The sequence below is a fragment of the Symphodus melops genome, assembly GCF_947650265.1.
Source record: "Symphodus melops genome assembly, chromosome: 9".
Lineage (NCBI taxonomy): Eukaryota > Metazoa > Chordata > Actinopteri > Labriformes > Labridae > Symphodus > Symphodus melops.
The window spans coordinates 7,142,389-7,160,834 of record NC_136699.1 but is presented as its reverse complement, the minus strand read 5'-3'; the positions used below and the strand labels follow the sequence as shown (position 1 = coordinate 7,160,834).

Sequence of the window (18,446 nt, the reverse complement as noted above, 5' to 3'; positions counted from 1 at the left end):
GTTCTGTATCTGCTGTTGGATCAGCTGTTGTTAACGTACATCATTTAACTTCATGTTACCGCCAACTTTCCTCTGTTAAAACTGACACCTTAATTCTTTCCAAAATTCAAACTCCATCTAATATTTCAGTCTTCTTAGGGTTGTTCATGCTGCTGTTATTGACCGCCAGCGGCTGAGAATTTTCTTTCTGTAACAAACTTTCTTTTAAAACAGTCCGACTGTCTTTCTCCAATCTGGGTCATCATCAGTCTGTGTCAGAGGGATTCTGGGCTTTGGAGTCCGTCTGCTCGCCGCCTGACGATGCTGATCAAAGTCAGGAGCTCCGTCAGCGTTGTGTGATGTGCAGCGAGCAGTGTGTGGAGGTATATCTGTCTCCTTCCCTCCTTCCCTGCCAGGTGTTCTGCTCTTCTGGATCTGCTTCAATATTTCATGTTGCTCCGTATGCGCGGCTCCTCCTGCTCCTCAACACACACTCAATCTACATATTTTTGGGGGCATGCAGACCTGAGATGCAGGTGTTTCACTGAATGTGTGCCTGGATGAATGTGTCTGAAGATGCAGATGATAGAGAACATGATGTACTGTATGTGCAGCTGTTTTCAGAGCTCAGACAATGCGACGTATATACTGTTGTTTATTTCTGCAGAAATTCGGCTTTCATTTTTTTAAAAGCCTGACTGAATCAGTCTTGAAAACATGAATTCACATTTTTACAAACTTCAGTTTCAGGAGTCAAGAGGAGTGACAGCAGATTATCATCACACAATAACTATAGCTATAACTATAACTATAACTAAATATATATATATTGCAGTGAACGTCCTCTCACCTCGCTCCAGACCAGCATGGTGCCGAAGACGACCTGCAGCCCATCGAAGAAGTTGTCCCCGATGAGGATGACGGTGGCTCCGCCGGTCGTCCAGCCCTCACTCGGGCTGATGGCTTTGATGCAGGGCGTGGCTGCTTCGAAAACAGACAACACAACAGCAACATGAGTAATACAGTTAGAAACACACAAAAGAAATCACATGAACAAACACAAACTGGGTTCTAATAAGACACTTCCTCCTTAGATAGACTTCAGCAAAAAGCTAGAAGATAGGCCTACATCATTTCTACAGCAGCCTGCAAAGTCACTGACCCAACCACTTGGTTTATGTAAGGAGAGGCTAATCTAGAAGTCAGGGTCAGAGGCAGAGATTGTCATTGCAGCTAAATTGATGTGAAACTACAATTTAAGTCTACAAGAACCCATCCAAATACTCAGGAGCTTAAAACAACACAATGTAACGTTTGCATCTTTAAATAGTCGTTTCAAATCTTCCCACCTCCTACTGTAGAAATTGTTGTTGTCATGAGTCCAGATCAGGTTCCCATCTTTATTCTCCTCTTTGATCTCTTCCTGTTTTTCACTATTTCTATATCTCACTAGTGATGAGCTTTGTTTTGTAACTAATCTTCTTGGTGTCACTTTGACACTTTGGCCATGCAGAATGACAGGAAGAGTTCACTTTTAAACAGGTTAGAGATTTTCGTTTCGAGATATATGTATCCAGATATTTCTAGTTCATTCTCATTTTTAGAAATGGTCTCTCCATATAAAGAGTTTCTTGATAAAAACACTAGTCGGCTGTGACCTCTGTTTATTAAATATTGTTTATTCCCAGAGAGCTCTCAGTCAGATTTCCCTCCTCACAGACCTGATGTACCAGCAGCCTGTTAATACATGCAAAATGATTGGTTTTTCCAGTGCCACACAGATCAATAAGGGGCTCCACATAAACAGAGTCTCCATGATGACTAGACTGTCGAGTTGGGTTGAGTGAGACAGGCGGACTGACTCCGGTTTACAGCCTTTTCCCGGACCAGGAGTCGTTTTATAGGGGGGATGATTTTTATATTCCAGTCAGAGCTCTGCGTTTCCTTTTGTTTACTTTGAGATCTGATCCATAAAGCTGTGTTCAGAAGCTTTATTAAACATTACAGTAACAGTTTTTGCACCGAGAGAGGAGAATTCTCCTTCAACTAAAACAAACTCGTGGGAAGGAAAGTCATAGAGCGTGCTTTAGAGATCGATTGCTTGCGCTATATAATTGTGATCAGTAAGTTTAGGTGGTTCAAATTTGGTGACTTAAAACTATAAAGGCCACAACTTGAAGTTCAAGCTGATCACCTGATATTCTCCCACAGGCGAAAGAAAGAGAGAGAGAGAGAGGTTTGTGAAGTGAGGAGTTATTTGGGGCGTGCAGGCTTCCTGAACTTTAAGTCCAGTGTCTGTTCTCAAAGACAGTGTTCTAGGACAGATAATAAATTCTTTGGACAAACTTTTAAATGTTGCTCTGAGTTTCCAGATGAAAGGAAAGAAAAGCAGCAGCAGCAGCCGAGGGTCGAGGTTTTCCCGCTCCAAGGACTCGATTGTCATCTCCTTATTAATTTCCCTCTTTTGTCACAGCAGTAAACAAACAGGCAGACGGGTCTGAAGGGGGTGCAGTTAGCATTGATGGTGTTGGTGGCTGTGGAGGGGGATTTTGGAGCACAAAGGCGAGGAGCAGGCGGTGGAAAGTTTTATCGAGGAGACGGGGAGGCTGAGGGTTGGTGACAAAGGCAGGAGCAGATGTTGACGCTTTTTATCGCCTTTGAAAACATCCCAGTCTGGATGAGAGATGAAAGACCCCGCGCTCTCCTCTGTGGGCTGAGATACAGGGACGTCTGGTAAACAACAGGCCCCTTTTGGCCCCTGCAGGACACCGTACAGTACAGCGGCACACTCACAACACCCTGACACGTCTGCACATGAATGTTTAAATGCACAGTTGATACCTTTTCCTCTAGGTGTTATTACAGGTGACAAACAAAAACATCTCATCCTTGTGAATGACATATTTGTGTCACATTTGTTTTATCCCTTTGGATGGACCAGCCGGGTGGGGTTTGCTGCACAGGACAGAATAATAAGATTGAGAAAAGTTACAGAGCTAACAGCGGGTCCGCTTATTCTGCTTTTTCTTTGCTCAGTGATCTTATCCTGTCTGAACCACCCCCCTGTCATAAACTCCGCCCCCCCCGATACTGCAAGTAGGGTAAACCAAAGGAGACAATGACATCATCTGCTTTTGGAAGAGCCTCAAAACATTAAAACAAGTCAAGGGAAACTGCAGAAGCTTTCTTCTAGGAGGTAAAACAGAGAGGACACGACAGCTTTTTGAAGTCTGACCAGTGGCGTTCCATTTGAGGGTTTGTTTGACTCACTTTTACGTCCCAGAGGGGTGGAGATTACCTCAAAAGACTGGCAAGAAGACACAGAGTCAGTTTAGTGAGCTTTTTCTCTTGACTAGGAGGTCTATCTGATACTTTGTGATGCTCTCAAATTGTTGGACCGACTCATATGGTTAGCATGTTAGACAAACCTCAAACTTTAGAGAGAGTCAAGGTGAACTGCAGAGCAGGATGTGAAACAGGAGGAACCTGATCTGTGCAAAACTACTTTAAGGTTTATTTTAGTCTCTTCGATATCCCAGAAGGCAGGGTTTGGTTAAGAGTGGTAATAAGTGCCTGGAAGTTCAAACTACAGCATTTTAAAGGTATAATTTTTGTCAGTAACAATTTGTCTGATTCCCAAATTTTAAACGTTTAAAACAAGTGACCCAATTATATAATCTCCTGTACAGTCTCCTCACAGTTTTTCTTTTGAATGTCTTACAGAATCGGTTTGAAAATATTTGATTTATGTCAAAAGTTGGAGCAAATATACGTTTGTTTTACTCCCCTGTTGGTGCCAGATGGGGGGCGTTTCCCACACAGGACTAACACAGGTCCTGGAAGGTTAGAAGAGGAAAACTAAACTCCTCTTTGGTCACTCTGATTCATATCTTTTGTGATGTAGTTTTTAACTCGGGTGCTGGTATGGTTAAGCCCCACCCATCTGGCATTCAAAGTGTGCCGAATCAATAAGAGGACTTATGTCATCGCTTCAGGGTGAGCCAGGAGGGATTTATTAGAGCAGGGACAGGGCAGAGAGGTATTAAAGTTTACTACTTCAGAGGAAATGTTACCTCTGAGCTGAGGCTCTCAGAGTTGAGTTTCATCGTGTGAAGTTTATACATGAATGATGAATTTTATTTGGTTGCTGCAGACGCTGGAAGAACAGAACGTTTGTTCACTGTACTCTCCTGACAGAGTCGGGTGGATACCTGCCAGCTGCTGGAGGTTCCATGGAGACCTGCTTCACTCTTTAAAGGACACTTTCCTCACATTGCCTCATAAGCTTTCGTCTTTTTTTGGCTTTTGATACGTACAATATTTTATTCAGTTGTTCCAAATCAAGGCCTTTGAATATGGAAATATCCAGTAAACAGTAGAGAAGATTTGACTTTGGTTTCATCTTATTTTGCTTCATAAAAGAAACACAAAGGAGGTGTGAGAAAGAAAATATCTGTTTCGGTGTGTGAAAACTCTTGAGACAGAAATATCAGTGCATCATGGGAAATGTGAGATCAAGGGTTTTTGTACTAAAGGTCAGAATATTTCAAATGATTCTGTCTTATATTCAACATCTTTAATAGAACATAATAGAGCAATTATTTTAATAAGTCACTCACGTAAAATCTTAAAAAAAAGAAAATACATGACGAGTCCAAAACTATGGAGCATTTGTTAACTTTGATCCCAAACTGGTGCTTTGGCTCTCTTATGACTGCTGTGGCATCTTCTAAAGAAAAGGTTTCTTTAACTCTGTGAGAGTCCCTGAGCGTCTCTAAAAGCTGAGTCTCTTGCTTTCAGTCACTTTGAGTCTACAATGGAGAGCCCTGGTTGTCTCTTATGGTGTTTTCACACATGCACTAAACTCCTGAAAAGTTTGAAAACATTTTCAAAGTGAGCTGCAAATGTGAATGCAAATAGTCACATTTTTCCGCCCTTATATATCCTGTGGCTGGTTAGAGACTGGCTTAAAGACTCTAAGAGTCTCTGATAGTTTCTACTTGTCTCCGACAGTCTCTTGAAGTCTATAAAAGTCTCTTAGATCCTTTTTTGGAAGTCTGCTAGCTTCAGAAGGGTTTTAAGAGTTCTTCAGAGTCTCTTATAAATTCTACAATTGTTTTCAAATCTCTGAGCAACATCTAACCTTCAGAGGGGTCCAGGCGTCGTGCGCGGCGGCCATGTTTGGAGTTGTTGTGGACGAACATGTTGTCTGACACGGCCAGAACGTGACCGTCCACATTGACTGTAGTGGAGACCACAACCTGCAAACACACATCCGTGTCAGTAAGAGCAAAGCCGGATCAGTCTGAACCAGGTGGAGGGGGGTGCGTCTCTTACCTGAAACCTCCTCATGTCTCGAGGGTTTCCTGCATTTTTCAAACAGTTTTGATTGCACTTGAGGAAGAACTTGAGGAAGAATCTGCAAAGAGATAACACAAACAGGGTCAGAATCACAATATGATTACCCACAATCCTTCACTGACATGAAGTGCATAGAAACAAACACTGACTCAGGGTCAGAGGAAACACTGCTCGGCTCAGTTTGACTACGCAGGACACTCTTTTTACATCAGGAGAAGTATCACATTCATTTGTGTTTTTGTCTATTCCCATTTCAATACAGAAATAAACTCATCTCAAAAACACCAGACTACGTCAATGAGACACAGAGCACAGGAGTCACGGCGCCACCTGATGTTGTGGAAGCACTAGTTTGGGAGAAGCAGTGGAAGCTCCACTTACACACACTTATACATGCACGCACACACGCACACACACACACACACACACACACACACACACACACACACACACACACACACACACACACATACACACACAGCGCCGATCCCTACTCGCCCCTGTAACGCATCTGTTACTACCTCTGATGGTGGTACAGAGGTGACATCACTTCTTCACCCCCACTTCGCCTCCATGACATTCACATCATTCATTCATTCATATTAAAAGAGAGACATCATAGGAGTACATCTGAAGTCTGAATAGGGCTTTCGTTGCCATGATTCAGGTCTCTGGTCTCTGGGCTGAAAATGACATTATCATTCTGCGGCGGCGTCTTCATAAAGACGGTGGACACTTCCTGCAGACTTATGGCGTCTCATTAGACACCGCCTTTTGATTTTCCCTCCCGCCTGTCCGATCTCTCGCCTGATGCGTGTTGATTTACGCCTGTTTTTACGGCAGCAGAGGAGTATTGATTGGGGATGGATATCAATGAGGACGGGCGGCAATAACCCAGAGCTCTGCAGGAGGACAGCGAGGGGGGGTCAGAATGGATAGCTACCTTAATGCATTTCACACTGCCTTGTAATCTGTGCACATCCATCTCTCGGACCAACCCCCCCCCCCCCCCCCCCCCAATGTCTGATGGAGCGCCTCCTTTTTAATTGCCACATTATCACAATAATAATCCAGGCAGTTAACAAGCGGCAAGGTCGCAGACAGACATGTCACATTAACCAGGGGATAACCTCGGCAGAAGACCTACTCCCAGCTCTCCACCCTCCTCCTTCTGAGGATTCTTCAACAAGGCATGCTGAGAGAGCACCAGGAGGTGGGTGGGGCTATAGATGAGGTCAGCATTGATTTCCACCTTAATAAAACGCTACCAATATCCTTAAAAGACACAGCTGGAGCTCAGCGTGTCTGACAGCAGCTTTAGGGTAATGTATGTATTGTTGTATCTTCAATGTAAATTAATTGATAGTTTAGACCATCTGAACTTTAGACCATCCACACAGCAGAGATGGGGATATACTGAAAGGACTTTCAGGTCAGATTTAAAGGGCCAGCTCAGCACAATTAGCAACATACAGACTGTCAACAATTTTAATTCATTTTATGATTTCAAATATGAAAAACTGTTTGTTACAGAATTGTTCAATGTCAGAAATGTCGGGGAGAAAAAAAAACTCAACTCTGTGTGAATACATGAAGCTGGTTTTATGATTTGGGTGAAATGATCCTTTAAAGACAGAGAGAGGAGAGAGCTGGGCAGTGAGAGTGTGTGTGTGTGTGTGTGAGTGTGTGTGTATGTGTGTATGTGTATGTGTATATGTGTGTATATGTGTGTGTGTGTGTGTGTGTGTGTGTGTGTATGTGTGTATGTGTATGTGTATATGTGTGTGTGTGTGTGTGTGTGTGTGTGTGTGTGTGTGTGTGTGTGTGTGTGTGTGTGTGTGTGTGTGTGTGAGTGTGTGTGTGTGTGCGTGTTTGTGCGTGTGTATCGACTGAAAGCTGATCTGCTGCTGTAATGCCCTTTATGGCAGAGAACAGAATAATGTGAAGCTCCATTCAGACGATCCCCGAGTCCTTCAGAGAGCTGATATCGATCAATACGGATCTAATTCACACAAAGACACACACACACACACTGGACCACAGACACATACACACACACAAAATACACACGATATACACACGCATAATATGCCCTGTGCACACATATTGTACATTTGATACACACAGACAACACAATTGCAACACACAATACACACAGAGACGGCCACACAAAAAAAGGCAGACAAATAGACACACAATAGACACAAATAACAAGCTGCTACACTGATACACACTGAGGAATACACACTGATATAGACACAAACACACAGTGTAATATGAAGCTACACACACTAGTATGTACACACAGCTATACATATGGACCTGCGTCATTATAAAATGCACACATGTACACAAAATACACATTTATACACACCAACACACACACAATGCACACACAGATATACTGTAGGTACAAACACACACTCAGCTGCTCTGACAGTACTCCAATACACAGACACACACTCACAAACTAGCAAAAAAAAGTGCACACACAAATACACAGACGTGCATATTTTCTAAATAGGCCTACTGTGTGTGTGTGTGTGTGTGTGTGTGTGTGTGTGTGTGTGTGTGTTTCCTCTTAATGCACTTTAACTCTACACTGTGTGTGGGGTTTTTTTTCAGTACAAAATAATTTAATATGATTATCACAGCATCACAGCTTCCCAGCAGCTGATGAACACTTCCTGTTTTTGTGTGTTGGAGCCACACTAACCTTTTAAAATCTATAAGTCACAACGCTAACCGACAAACTGAGGGAGGAGGAGAGCAGCAAGTCCTGTTTTCTGTGAAGTCATAACTCTGTTTTTGTTTAATGGTGGCTTTGAAGTGAAGAACATTTTGATACAACGAGACTCCATGACAGTGATTCTGCCCTGCAGTAATCAAACAAGCTGCTGCTGCTCCAACACTTCCTTGATCGCTTCGTTTGAGTCATTGAGCAACTTTTGTGTTTCCAATTTGTTCAGATGAAGCGCAACAAAACTAACTGATTAAAGCAATGTCAAAACCATTTAACACAATCCATCAAGGATGATGTTGCAGATATTACAGCCTGTTTCCCTGCTGCAGGATGAACAGATCGACTGAAGACATTCACAAACATTTAGTCATTTGCAGAAATTCTGCAGTTTTTGTAACTTGTAGTGACTGAACAAACTTTAGCTTTAGTCAGTTTAGCAGCGTATACACATTGTAATTGTATGTCTGCTCTTCAGCTTCTGATTTGACAGGAATTCTTTATTGACTGTTACAGACATTTTGTGTTTTTTGTTTCTCTTTTCATTCTTATTCATGTTATAAAACATTTTAAATGCAAAGCCACATGTTTGAAAGAGTTCGCTTCATTTTTTCTGTATGAAGAAAAATCAACACAAGTAGACGCTAAACACCACATTGAAATAGTCAGGGAGGACAGCGCGCAGACAAGGGGGAGGTACAAGGGATTGTGATGGTTGAGCTCATCACTGATTAAAAACGTATAAACACATGATAAATAAAGAGGAGCGAACAGCCCGAGCGCACACATATGAGCTCCTTCTTCTTCTTCTGTGCCTCTTAAAGAGGAGGTGAAGATAATGAGAGAGATGGAGTCTGCTGGTGTCAGCTGTCACCTCATTACACCACCCGGCAATCAATGACAGCAGGACACAGAGAGAGAGAGAGAGAGAGAGAGAGAGAGAGAGAGTACCGTAGCTCTGAAATCACTGCTGCTCGTTCTGCAGGAGAACAGAGAGATACAACCTGCACCTTTACACCTGAAGGATTTTAGGTTTCATGTAAAAATGGTTTGATTTACCTGTTTAACAGAGAGATGGATCTGTTGAATGAGCTCTCTTGCATAAATTGCAAGAAATGTATTTATCTTTACAACATGTATGTAATCCTTATTTTTTTTGTCCCAAATAAGTTTGGATTAAAATGAAAAACAAAAACTTGCAGTGATATGAGGTTAGACATTTTGTAAAGAGAAAGGGTTGGAGCTTTGTTTTTCTACTAAAAATAAATCACAGGAATTGCAGGCTTCTTTTGCCAATGAAAGATGAGTTTTTTAAGACATGTTTCTGTTTTTAATTTATAGCTTTTTTCCACCCAACCAAGTAGTTTTGGTGCAAATACAAACCAGACTGGCTGTTTCACAAGCCAGTGTTTAAAATTGTCCCATTTCCATAACTCATTGAGGTGAAATGTTTCTCAGCAAGCTTTATTTCAAACTTTAACCAGATGTGGCGTAAGCTTTATTGCTAACTTGACTTTAGAGGCCTGCACCTAAAGGGGGACCTGCAGAGTCACCTTTTAAAGTGTAGGGCCGCTGACCAAGCTGCTGTTTTTAACAAGTCTGAAGTAAGAACGTCTCAACACAAGCTGAATGATGCTTTAATTACTGTACAGAGAGTGAATAGTGCAGGGAAAATAAAGACTAACATTTGTAAAGTGAAGACTTTTCTGAGAATTGAAATAAGACTTTAAACAGCTCTGTGTCAAAGTTTGTCATAAAACCATCACGCATCACGGATCTGGCTGATTCTGTTTGAGTGAGGTGGCTCTGATGAACTGGATGCTCTTTGGGCAGCATATATTCACAATGAAATGAATGCATGAGTGCATTTCTCTGTCCACTTTCAATGTGTTATTGTTGGATTTGAAGACGGGGAGTGTTTGACTTAATTTCACGGCCACTTTTTAATCTTGAATCCTGAGTGAAGCAGGAACATGACAGAGGCGAATAATTGTTCAATTGGAGACGATTTAAAGCTCATTTAGCTCACAATGAGGGGGGGGGGGGGGGGTGAAGGGGAGGTGCTGAGGGGCTAAGCTGGTCTGACTTCAGCATTTTTGACCGGCCACTCCAGATGATGTCACCCCGACCACACCCAGTGCACTATGGGAAGCAATTACGTTGAGCTCAGATTACAAGGCCCTGATGAACACGAACACACACACACACACACACACACACACACACACACACACACACACACACACACACACACACACACACACACACACACACAGCTCATATGAGGAGAGACACACTTTGAGGGCTAGGGGAGGATGCTTCACCACACACACACGCACACACACACACACACACACACACACGCTCCCTGGAGTCTCTCACTAATTACGTTAGGCAAGAAAGAAAAAGAAGCAGAAAAAAAAAATCAAATATTCAGCAGAGTATTTTTAAAAGCTGCTGCTCTCTCTTTCGCTCGCCCTCACGGTTTGATTCTCTCTGTGAGGAGCCACCTCGTCGCCCGCCGTTGCCACTTTACCACCTGACCGCCCACCTGCGAGCCCGGGCCGGCACCGAGCCCGGGCCGGCACCGCCACCAGTAGCGCCGTCGCCTCGTCTTACTGGTGACAAAGTGAAACAAAGCAAGCGTGGCAAGCTGAGGCCACGGTGAGCTAACAACAATCGGTCCTGGTTAACCCGCCGACCGCCGTGCTGTCACAGCTCATCTGTTTGTGGCTAACAAACAAACCGTGCAGGAGAGACAAAGGAAGAAAAAGAAGCTCGCAGGCGCTTTGAGCTGCAAAAACATCAGAAGACGAAGAAGAAGAAGAAGAAGAAGAAGAGGGGGAGTGTGTTTGCCTCATTAGGAGGATGAGTAAAGTCTAATATTGACTCTCAGTGTTGTTGAAACGCCCTCTTCAAATAATTACTGAAGAATTCACATGATGCTCCTCTGCTGCTAATTAGGATATGAAACAAGAGCGGCTGCACGCCCATTACCATTACATGATGATTCACTGGCCCCTGCACCAGCCTCTGTGTGTGTTAGTGTGTGTGTGTGTTTGCTTTGTCTGGCCTTATTACAGCACTCGAGCCTCTACGTGTAAGTATGTATGTGTGTGTGTGTAGGTGTGTGTGTGTGTGCGCGCGTGTGTGGATGAGGGCCCTCCTTGGCTCTGCTACACGCCATCAATAATTCACAAGCCAAGATGGCAATTACAGGACCATGTACAATCAAACTAAATATTTGATGAGGCACTAAAACAGTCCCTGGAACAGATCTGCCTCTGTCTCTCTCTGTCTCTTTCTCTTTCACACACTCTCTCTCTCTCTCTCACACACACACACACACACACACAGACACACACACACACACACAGTCTCTGTACTGTCTATTGTCACAACACATTAGGTCCTCGGTCCCTTATTCCCCAGACTTTGTCTTGACACGCAAAAGCAGTTTATTCTGCTAAAAGAGCCTCGCGCAATTCATTTGTTCCGTCTGAAATATTGAGTGCCACCATTATGCATTCAGGGGCCGACCGCTTCCTTTTTTTTATTTTTTTTCACTTTGCCAATAAAGAGTCAGGGCAATCGGTGGAGGAGGTGTCACATTAAATATCTAAAACTAATCAATCTGAATCGATCCCAATAAAAAAAGAGATGTCCCCCCCCCCCCCCCCCCCCCCCTCTTCTTCTTTTGGCCGGAGGGACATTTTTCTGCATTAAAAATAATTTGACACAAAATCCATCAAGAAAAAAAGGAAGAAGCTGAAATCGTGATGACTCCATCGTTGGATCAATGGCTGACGACGAAATGTAAAAACACATGAAGGAGTTTGTCTGCAGGGAGGAATCATTCAGTTGCTAATCGTTTGACACCATGAGGGTTTTATTAAAGGTGATTTCTGCTATTTTTAAACATAGGTATTATTTATGTATGTTCAAATATGAATGACCAAAAGATGAAAAAACTGCTACGACTGTTACATCACTCTCTTCAAAGAAACTAAACCAAATTGAAAAAACCAAATAAATAAATAAAATGGAATTTTTGATTTGCCTCTGCCTCATTCTGTGTCTTTGTCTTTGCTTATTGAGGGTCTGATTTACTAAGAAGGTCATGGTCAAGGTCATCTTTATTGTCAATTTTCAACTGGACGCAATTAGCTCCTACTATTGCGACAATTTGCTTCCAAGGTCTGCTACACCTCAAAGTCTAGTTGAGCATATTTCACTAATGATTTTCAGAGGCATCGCATGCCCAAAAAGTTTCTCTTGTTTTCATGTCTCAATAAGGAAAAAACATTCTGCGCATCTTTACTCCACACAGAGCTGCTCTCTCATGCTGACGGAGCTCAGTTGTGTACATATAAAGATGATAAGGTCGCAGGGAAGGGGAAACTATTTTAGCTTTATTGAGTAGCCAGTCTCTATAAATACTAAAGAAGTTTTACCGTTTAAAACAAAGCTTCCTCCCTGAATGCAGCACGAAAGGACAACTTGGGAAAAAACAATAATCACATCAGTGTCATGGTAACGACCCCTGACTTCATTTAAACCCTGGTTAATATTAGTAACAGTGATGTTCATGTAATTCAAACAAAGATTATTCATTTTTAATACATATGGAAGTAGAATTTTCTGAGAACTGGAAAGTTTGATCATGACATAAAAATACTGGGGGCGCAGTTACCACCGACTCTCAGCAGGCGGCTGATTCGCATAGAACGGGGGAACTTTTTCTTCAAATGACTCCAGAATGGTTCATTTATTTACAGAAAAACAGCACCAGTGCGCAGAGCTTCTGTTTGCTCTGTAGGGCTGTAAGGAGAGCATTTAACCATTTGCAAAGGCTGTGCAACCCTTTTGGAATCTAAATTTTAAAAGGTCAGTTTGGATAAAAACACAAAAACAAAACAAACTAATCTATCAGGGTGTGTATTCAAGTTAGGTGTATTGAAATGCAGAGATCAGGACTATAATGGTTTCAAATGACTCACCAATTACATATGAATCTGCTATTTCTCTTCACTGTATAGTTTTATGTGACAAAATAAACCTCCATGTAAGACGCTGGGGAACGTTCAGAGTCACAAACAGAACAAAGAGCTCGAGATTGGAGAGGAAGAACAACGAGGTGTTTTAACATGAAAGTGTTGTAGATTCTTCCTGTTTGTGTCCTGTTGTTTCCTGCTCGCTGGAGGTGAGATGTAAGTGTGTTTGTGACTGTGTGTGTGTGTGTGTGTGTGTGCAAATGTTGTTAAGAGATGTTGTGTTTGAAAGTACACTTGCTAAGTTCCTGGAGCGCGGAGATGAACAGAACATCCCATAATTATTTCATACTGCTTCAGAGAGAGACTGAAAGGAGAATTTTCTTGTTTTTACTTGAGTAAACCAGTTTTCTTTCACCACGCACACAGACAAGCACACACACCTTTACATACACACACACACACACACACACACACACACACACACACACACACACACACACAACACACACAGTGAACTCAGGTTGCTCCTCAGCTGTGTTTTGGCAGCGTTGTCATGAGGATCAGCACATTAGTCTCTGCAATCGAAAAATCATCTGTGTGATGCAACGCTGCAGCCGGACAGAGAGTGTGTATGTGTGGATGTGTTCTTGTGTGTGCTATGTGTTTTATTTTTGTGAGTGAGCGTATGTGCAAGAGTGTGTGTGTGTGTGTGTGTGTGTGTGTGTGTGTGTGTGTGTGTGTGACATCATGACAGAAAAATGAGGTGGAAATGGAAGAAGAGATCAGAATTCTGGGAAAAACATCTGAGTGTTCATAAAAACAGTGAACAAACTGTGCAGCCAATCAGATATATAAAATGAAGCAAACTATTTAAACATGTTTAACACCCACAGTAAACACACAAAATCCATCCATTCATGTTCCTTTTTTTCACTTGACAACAAAAGCATCAATGAGTCATTAGTTACGCGTATAGTGATAATGTAGCACCCAATCTTTTCTTGTTTCAAAACTTTTTTATTTATTTATTTTGAGTTCCTTCAATCTGAAATTGATGTTGAACAAAATGTCAACATTTATTGGCAGGAAGAAACGACAAAAGGCACAGCATGTCTTTTCTTTTCACACAACACAGCTGTTATTGGATGTTTTGATGTGGAAATGGCATTAATGGTAGTTTTAAATTTAAGAAGAAAAGGTGAATTTATTATTTCTTTCATGATATTTATCTATCTGTAAACTGTAAACCCAGTTATAAACCTTTTAACCTTCAGATAGAACAACTGCAACACAACAACCTCCTTGGACTGTCCACAGAAACAAATAAACACACACAAGGGTTAAACCCAGTCCCTCCAGTAACCACCCTGTCAGTCCAGTTAATAAAACATTTACAAACGTTAGCGACCAGCAGACGCTGTCCCTCCAACAAGCAGACAAACGGAAGCCCCAAGGGATCATGGGAGTTGTAGTGTACACTATGTGGAGCAGTATTTGTGCACAGCTTGGTGGCATATTGTCAAACAGAGGGAGCGTCGAGTCAACAGCTGCTGTCAGATAAACCTCAACAGACGACAAAATCAGGAGGAAATATGGGAGAGGAGGCCTTGAAACAGCCTACAAACAACCTGGAAAATACTTACAAACAAAAAAGCCACAAACTTCAGCTCTTTCAGGGGAAAGATAGTGGACCCTGCACCACTTAAATATTTAAAAAATACTCTGCAGGTGAGTTCACAGATACAATTTGTCTTGTTAATTATGCAAACATAATTGGTGGCTCTGGAGCTACAGTCTAGAGAACTCCAGGCAACCTTCAAGGCTCTTCCAGGCAGCTCCAGGGGCAAAAAATGTTACATTAATATTAGAATTTAACTCAACAGAAATGATCTAAGACCTGAAAGAGCCCCTTTTTTAATTGTCTGCAGTCTCACTCTCAGTGTAAGAACACACAGATCTTCATCTAATATTAGGTTTAGGTTAGGTATAAGTTTTAAGATGTTGTGTTAAAACTTATATATATTTACCAAAGTTGAAACTTGTTGAGTATTTTCCTAAAAACCCTTCTTGTCATAGTTAGCATTACTACATGGCTAACTTTGTCGACACAGTTAGCATGTATTAGCATTGTTTTGAGGAGCTATGTAAACTTTCATGAGCAACTCACTTTATTAGTTAATATAGACCTTTTGTCAGCTGACTTCTTCAGCTAAATAAGTATAGACACTAATGTTTTATATCAATTCGCTTAGAAACATTCATTTTCCAACCAGCATGTCACTTCTTTTTTTTAGTTTATTAATCACATTAAGGTTTGTTGGCAAACTAATTTACCAGATTTGTTAGTAATACATCAATGATTTTAATGTTACAGAATATACTTTGATGTAAATTACCAATTGAGTCTGCACTTTGTTTGTGCTTTTTAGCAACTTACTTTAAGAGCTACTTTAAGTTAGCAATTTTTAACTCTTCTCTATTAACTTTGTTAGTATTTCTTTTAGTCTTTGAGACAGGTTATAAATGATGTAAACTATGAAGAGCAACACCATCTTCACCCCAATTATCATTTCCCCGTCTTAAAACCAAGTTAGCAAGAAACTTCCAGTAAAGGCCTAAGTATTGATGCGTTGTTAGTTTATGTGACAACTGCCTAAACATCGACTTAAGTTATATACAAACACACAGTTTCCAGCGTGTTTCTTCATCCAGTGTGTGTGTCATGCCTCTCAGTCATTTGTTAAACTCAATTTTTAAAAACACTTTCGGCAGAATTTCTTGCTAAAACAGAGGCTAATAAAAAGGTCAAATGTGTTCACACACAGCTCTGTGGGACTGAAACTAATCGATCCGAGGCCTCAGGGTCAGTTTGTGTGTTTCTCAGGTCAAAGGTCACGTACAACACACAAAACAATAAAATACATCATGGTGTCAATTGGAATCCCTTTTTCCACTCTGAACTCAACTTTTTGTTGTGACTGTCTGAAACTGTACTCTGTTTTGTTTAATTCAGCTCTCTTTATTATTTATTTGTGTCCTTTACCCCCCCCCCCCCCCCCCCCCCCCCCCCCCCCCCCATTTCAGTTCATCATTTCAGTACATTTCTATCTAAATCCTGATATCACTATTATTCCTGCTCAGTTTTCATGCTGAGCTGAAGGATTTCTTTATTCTCTCTGGACGGAGACCATCCTTCAGCTTCTAGTCTGATGAAATCCTCCTAAAACCCAGCAGATATCCTTCCAAACCATCTGAGGGTAAAACTAAAAGAAAAAACATTTCTTTCCTGAAAAGTTGACGTATCTGAGAGGTTCGTTGTGTATTTCATCACAGTCCGGCAGTTTGTGGCTCAAAGGTTCCTCAGCAGCTGACATCAGGTATGTAAATTCTCAGCTGACATCAGACAATAGAGCAGCGCTCATGTTACAAAATGTTATCGGGCCTCCAAACATCAATTGAGAGAAATACAAGACCAGAAGATGCACAAAGTGAAGCTGCTCTTTTGGGAGTTTTCAAACATAAAACCTCACTGACATAGTGACCTTTTGTCTCCTCTCTGACTCAAGACTTTCCTGATATATCTTTTATTTTGCTGTCGTTACTCAAAGAAGCAAACAATCACAGTAACTAAATCATTTTAAAACAAAGAAGTGGCCCCGAGTTTATCTCCTGTGTTTCTCTGTCTAGTCTTTGCTTGAACTTTCTAAAAGTCATCTCCTCTGAAGTATCAACAGAGTTCTTATTTTACTCTTTAGGTCACTTCTGCATGATTGTGCTGTTTTCAGGATATATTGAGTCACTTTATGTCACGATGTGACTTCCGATTGGTGCAGGTCAATTTTATAAAGTGTGTGTAAACAAGATAATTCTCTTCATAAACTCAGATAGAAGAGAGACGTGTTGCCTCAATGATGGAGAACAATGTTGGACAAACTTAATGTTTGTGATAAGGTTGTCAAGTTGTTGACGCCTTTCAACAAAAATGAATGGATCACAATGAACATTCAGTGTACATGGTCTTAAACACTGAAGACATACTGCATTGTTCCTTTAGATAAAGGTCTTTCTGCCCCTGCATGCAGTGATGGAGTGAATGCCAAAGGAAACATATTTCACATGAAGTAAAACATTAATTAAAATAGTGAGTGTCTGTCTTGGTTTAGCGGAGCAATAATTAAATCATGTTGTACATATTAAGAATTTACTGCTCAGGCAGGCGTAGCAGCAAGTGTGTTAAATGAATCATAAAAGTGGAGAGAGGAGCATGTTTTTTATAAATGAGTCTGAAGTACTCAGAGAAAGCATTACTGTCACTTAGTGCGGGATCTGACCTTTAGGAGGGAGAAACTGCAGGTTAATCAGAGAGAAGTGAACAAACAGACACTCGCGTTCATGTTTGCGTTTAAGATCTTTTCTCCTTTAAATCTGCTGCTGCAGTTGATTTAAGCTACATCTGATTCAACTGATGTCATAGTTTAGTTTTTTAATATAAAACATGATACAGGTAATTACACAAATACACAGAGCATACAGGATAACGGCTTGCAGTGCCACTTACTTCAAGCACTGCTGCCTCTTCCACCAACAGCATCACCTCTGCTTTTACTGACTGTGCCACCACAGCTATCACTAAGAACGACTTCTTCTCTTTTTCCTATTGTTTCTGCTACATCTAGGCTATTATTATTACGACCTGTAATAATAGTTACAACTGCTTTTACCTCTCCGACTAAAAATCCTTCTGTCTCTACTTAAACTGCTTTAAGTGCTGCCACCATCATGGCTGCGAGTACTACTTAAGTCTGTGTAGGTTCTCAGTCGCCCAGTGTCATTGCAAAGTCGAAGCTTGATCCAGAGCAGCAGAACTTCTCAAACCACATCCAGGTGCCTTCAGATCAAGCTTTAAACTAACACAACTTTAATTAGTCCTGATGTTTTTTTTTCTTTTTATACCACCACAAGTAGTGCTAAAGGTTCCAACTCCATCAGTACCTCTGAGACTACCATCACAGTAACATTACTATCAGCTCAGTAGCAGTATGTTGTAGTATCAGTGAGTGTCTCTCAGTATGAAGTCTTTAGCTTATTTATCCGATCAGTCGTACAAACGCAGCAACACAGACGAACTCTCTCTCATCAGTCTGACAAACGCTCCTCTTTATGATCATTATTATTCCAAACAGCTCGTTCTGCGCTCACGTTTTTAATTAACTGTCCGACTGCTGAAGGTTCAACGTCCAGCTTTATTGAACCAAAATTAAAGGGGGAAAAAAAAATAAAAGTGGTCATTTGAATAATCGCCTGGGGCCTGCCTCCAACCATTTCATTTCAATATCTCTTCATGCCGCTTTAACCTTCCTGCTGTTCGGCTC

General features: G+C 41.4%; 1 protein-coding gene across 3 annotated transcripts in view; it reads right to left on the bottom strand.

Moving 5' to 3' along the window:
- LOC306829065 (transcription factor COE3) overlaps positions 1-18,446 on the bottom strand; it is a 121,368-nt gene that overhangs the window by 40,973 nt on the left and 61,949 nt on the right. For 2 of the 3 annotated variants that reach the window (XM_079351911.1, XM_079351910.1), the window contains 3 exons: positions 5,317-5,398; positions 5,123-5,240; positions 830-963 (listed from right to left, as the gene is read on the bottom strand). In XM_079351911.1, the coding sequence (XP_079208037.1) occupies positions 830-963; positions 5,123-5,240; positions 5,317-5,398 (334 nt within the window). The remainder of the gene's footprint in view (positions 1-829; positions 964-5,122; positions 5,241-5,316; positions 5,399-18,446) is intronic. The other variant, XM_079351909.1, reaches the window with a different exon arrangement.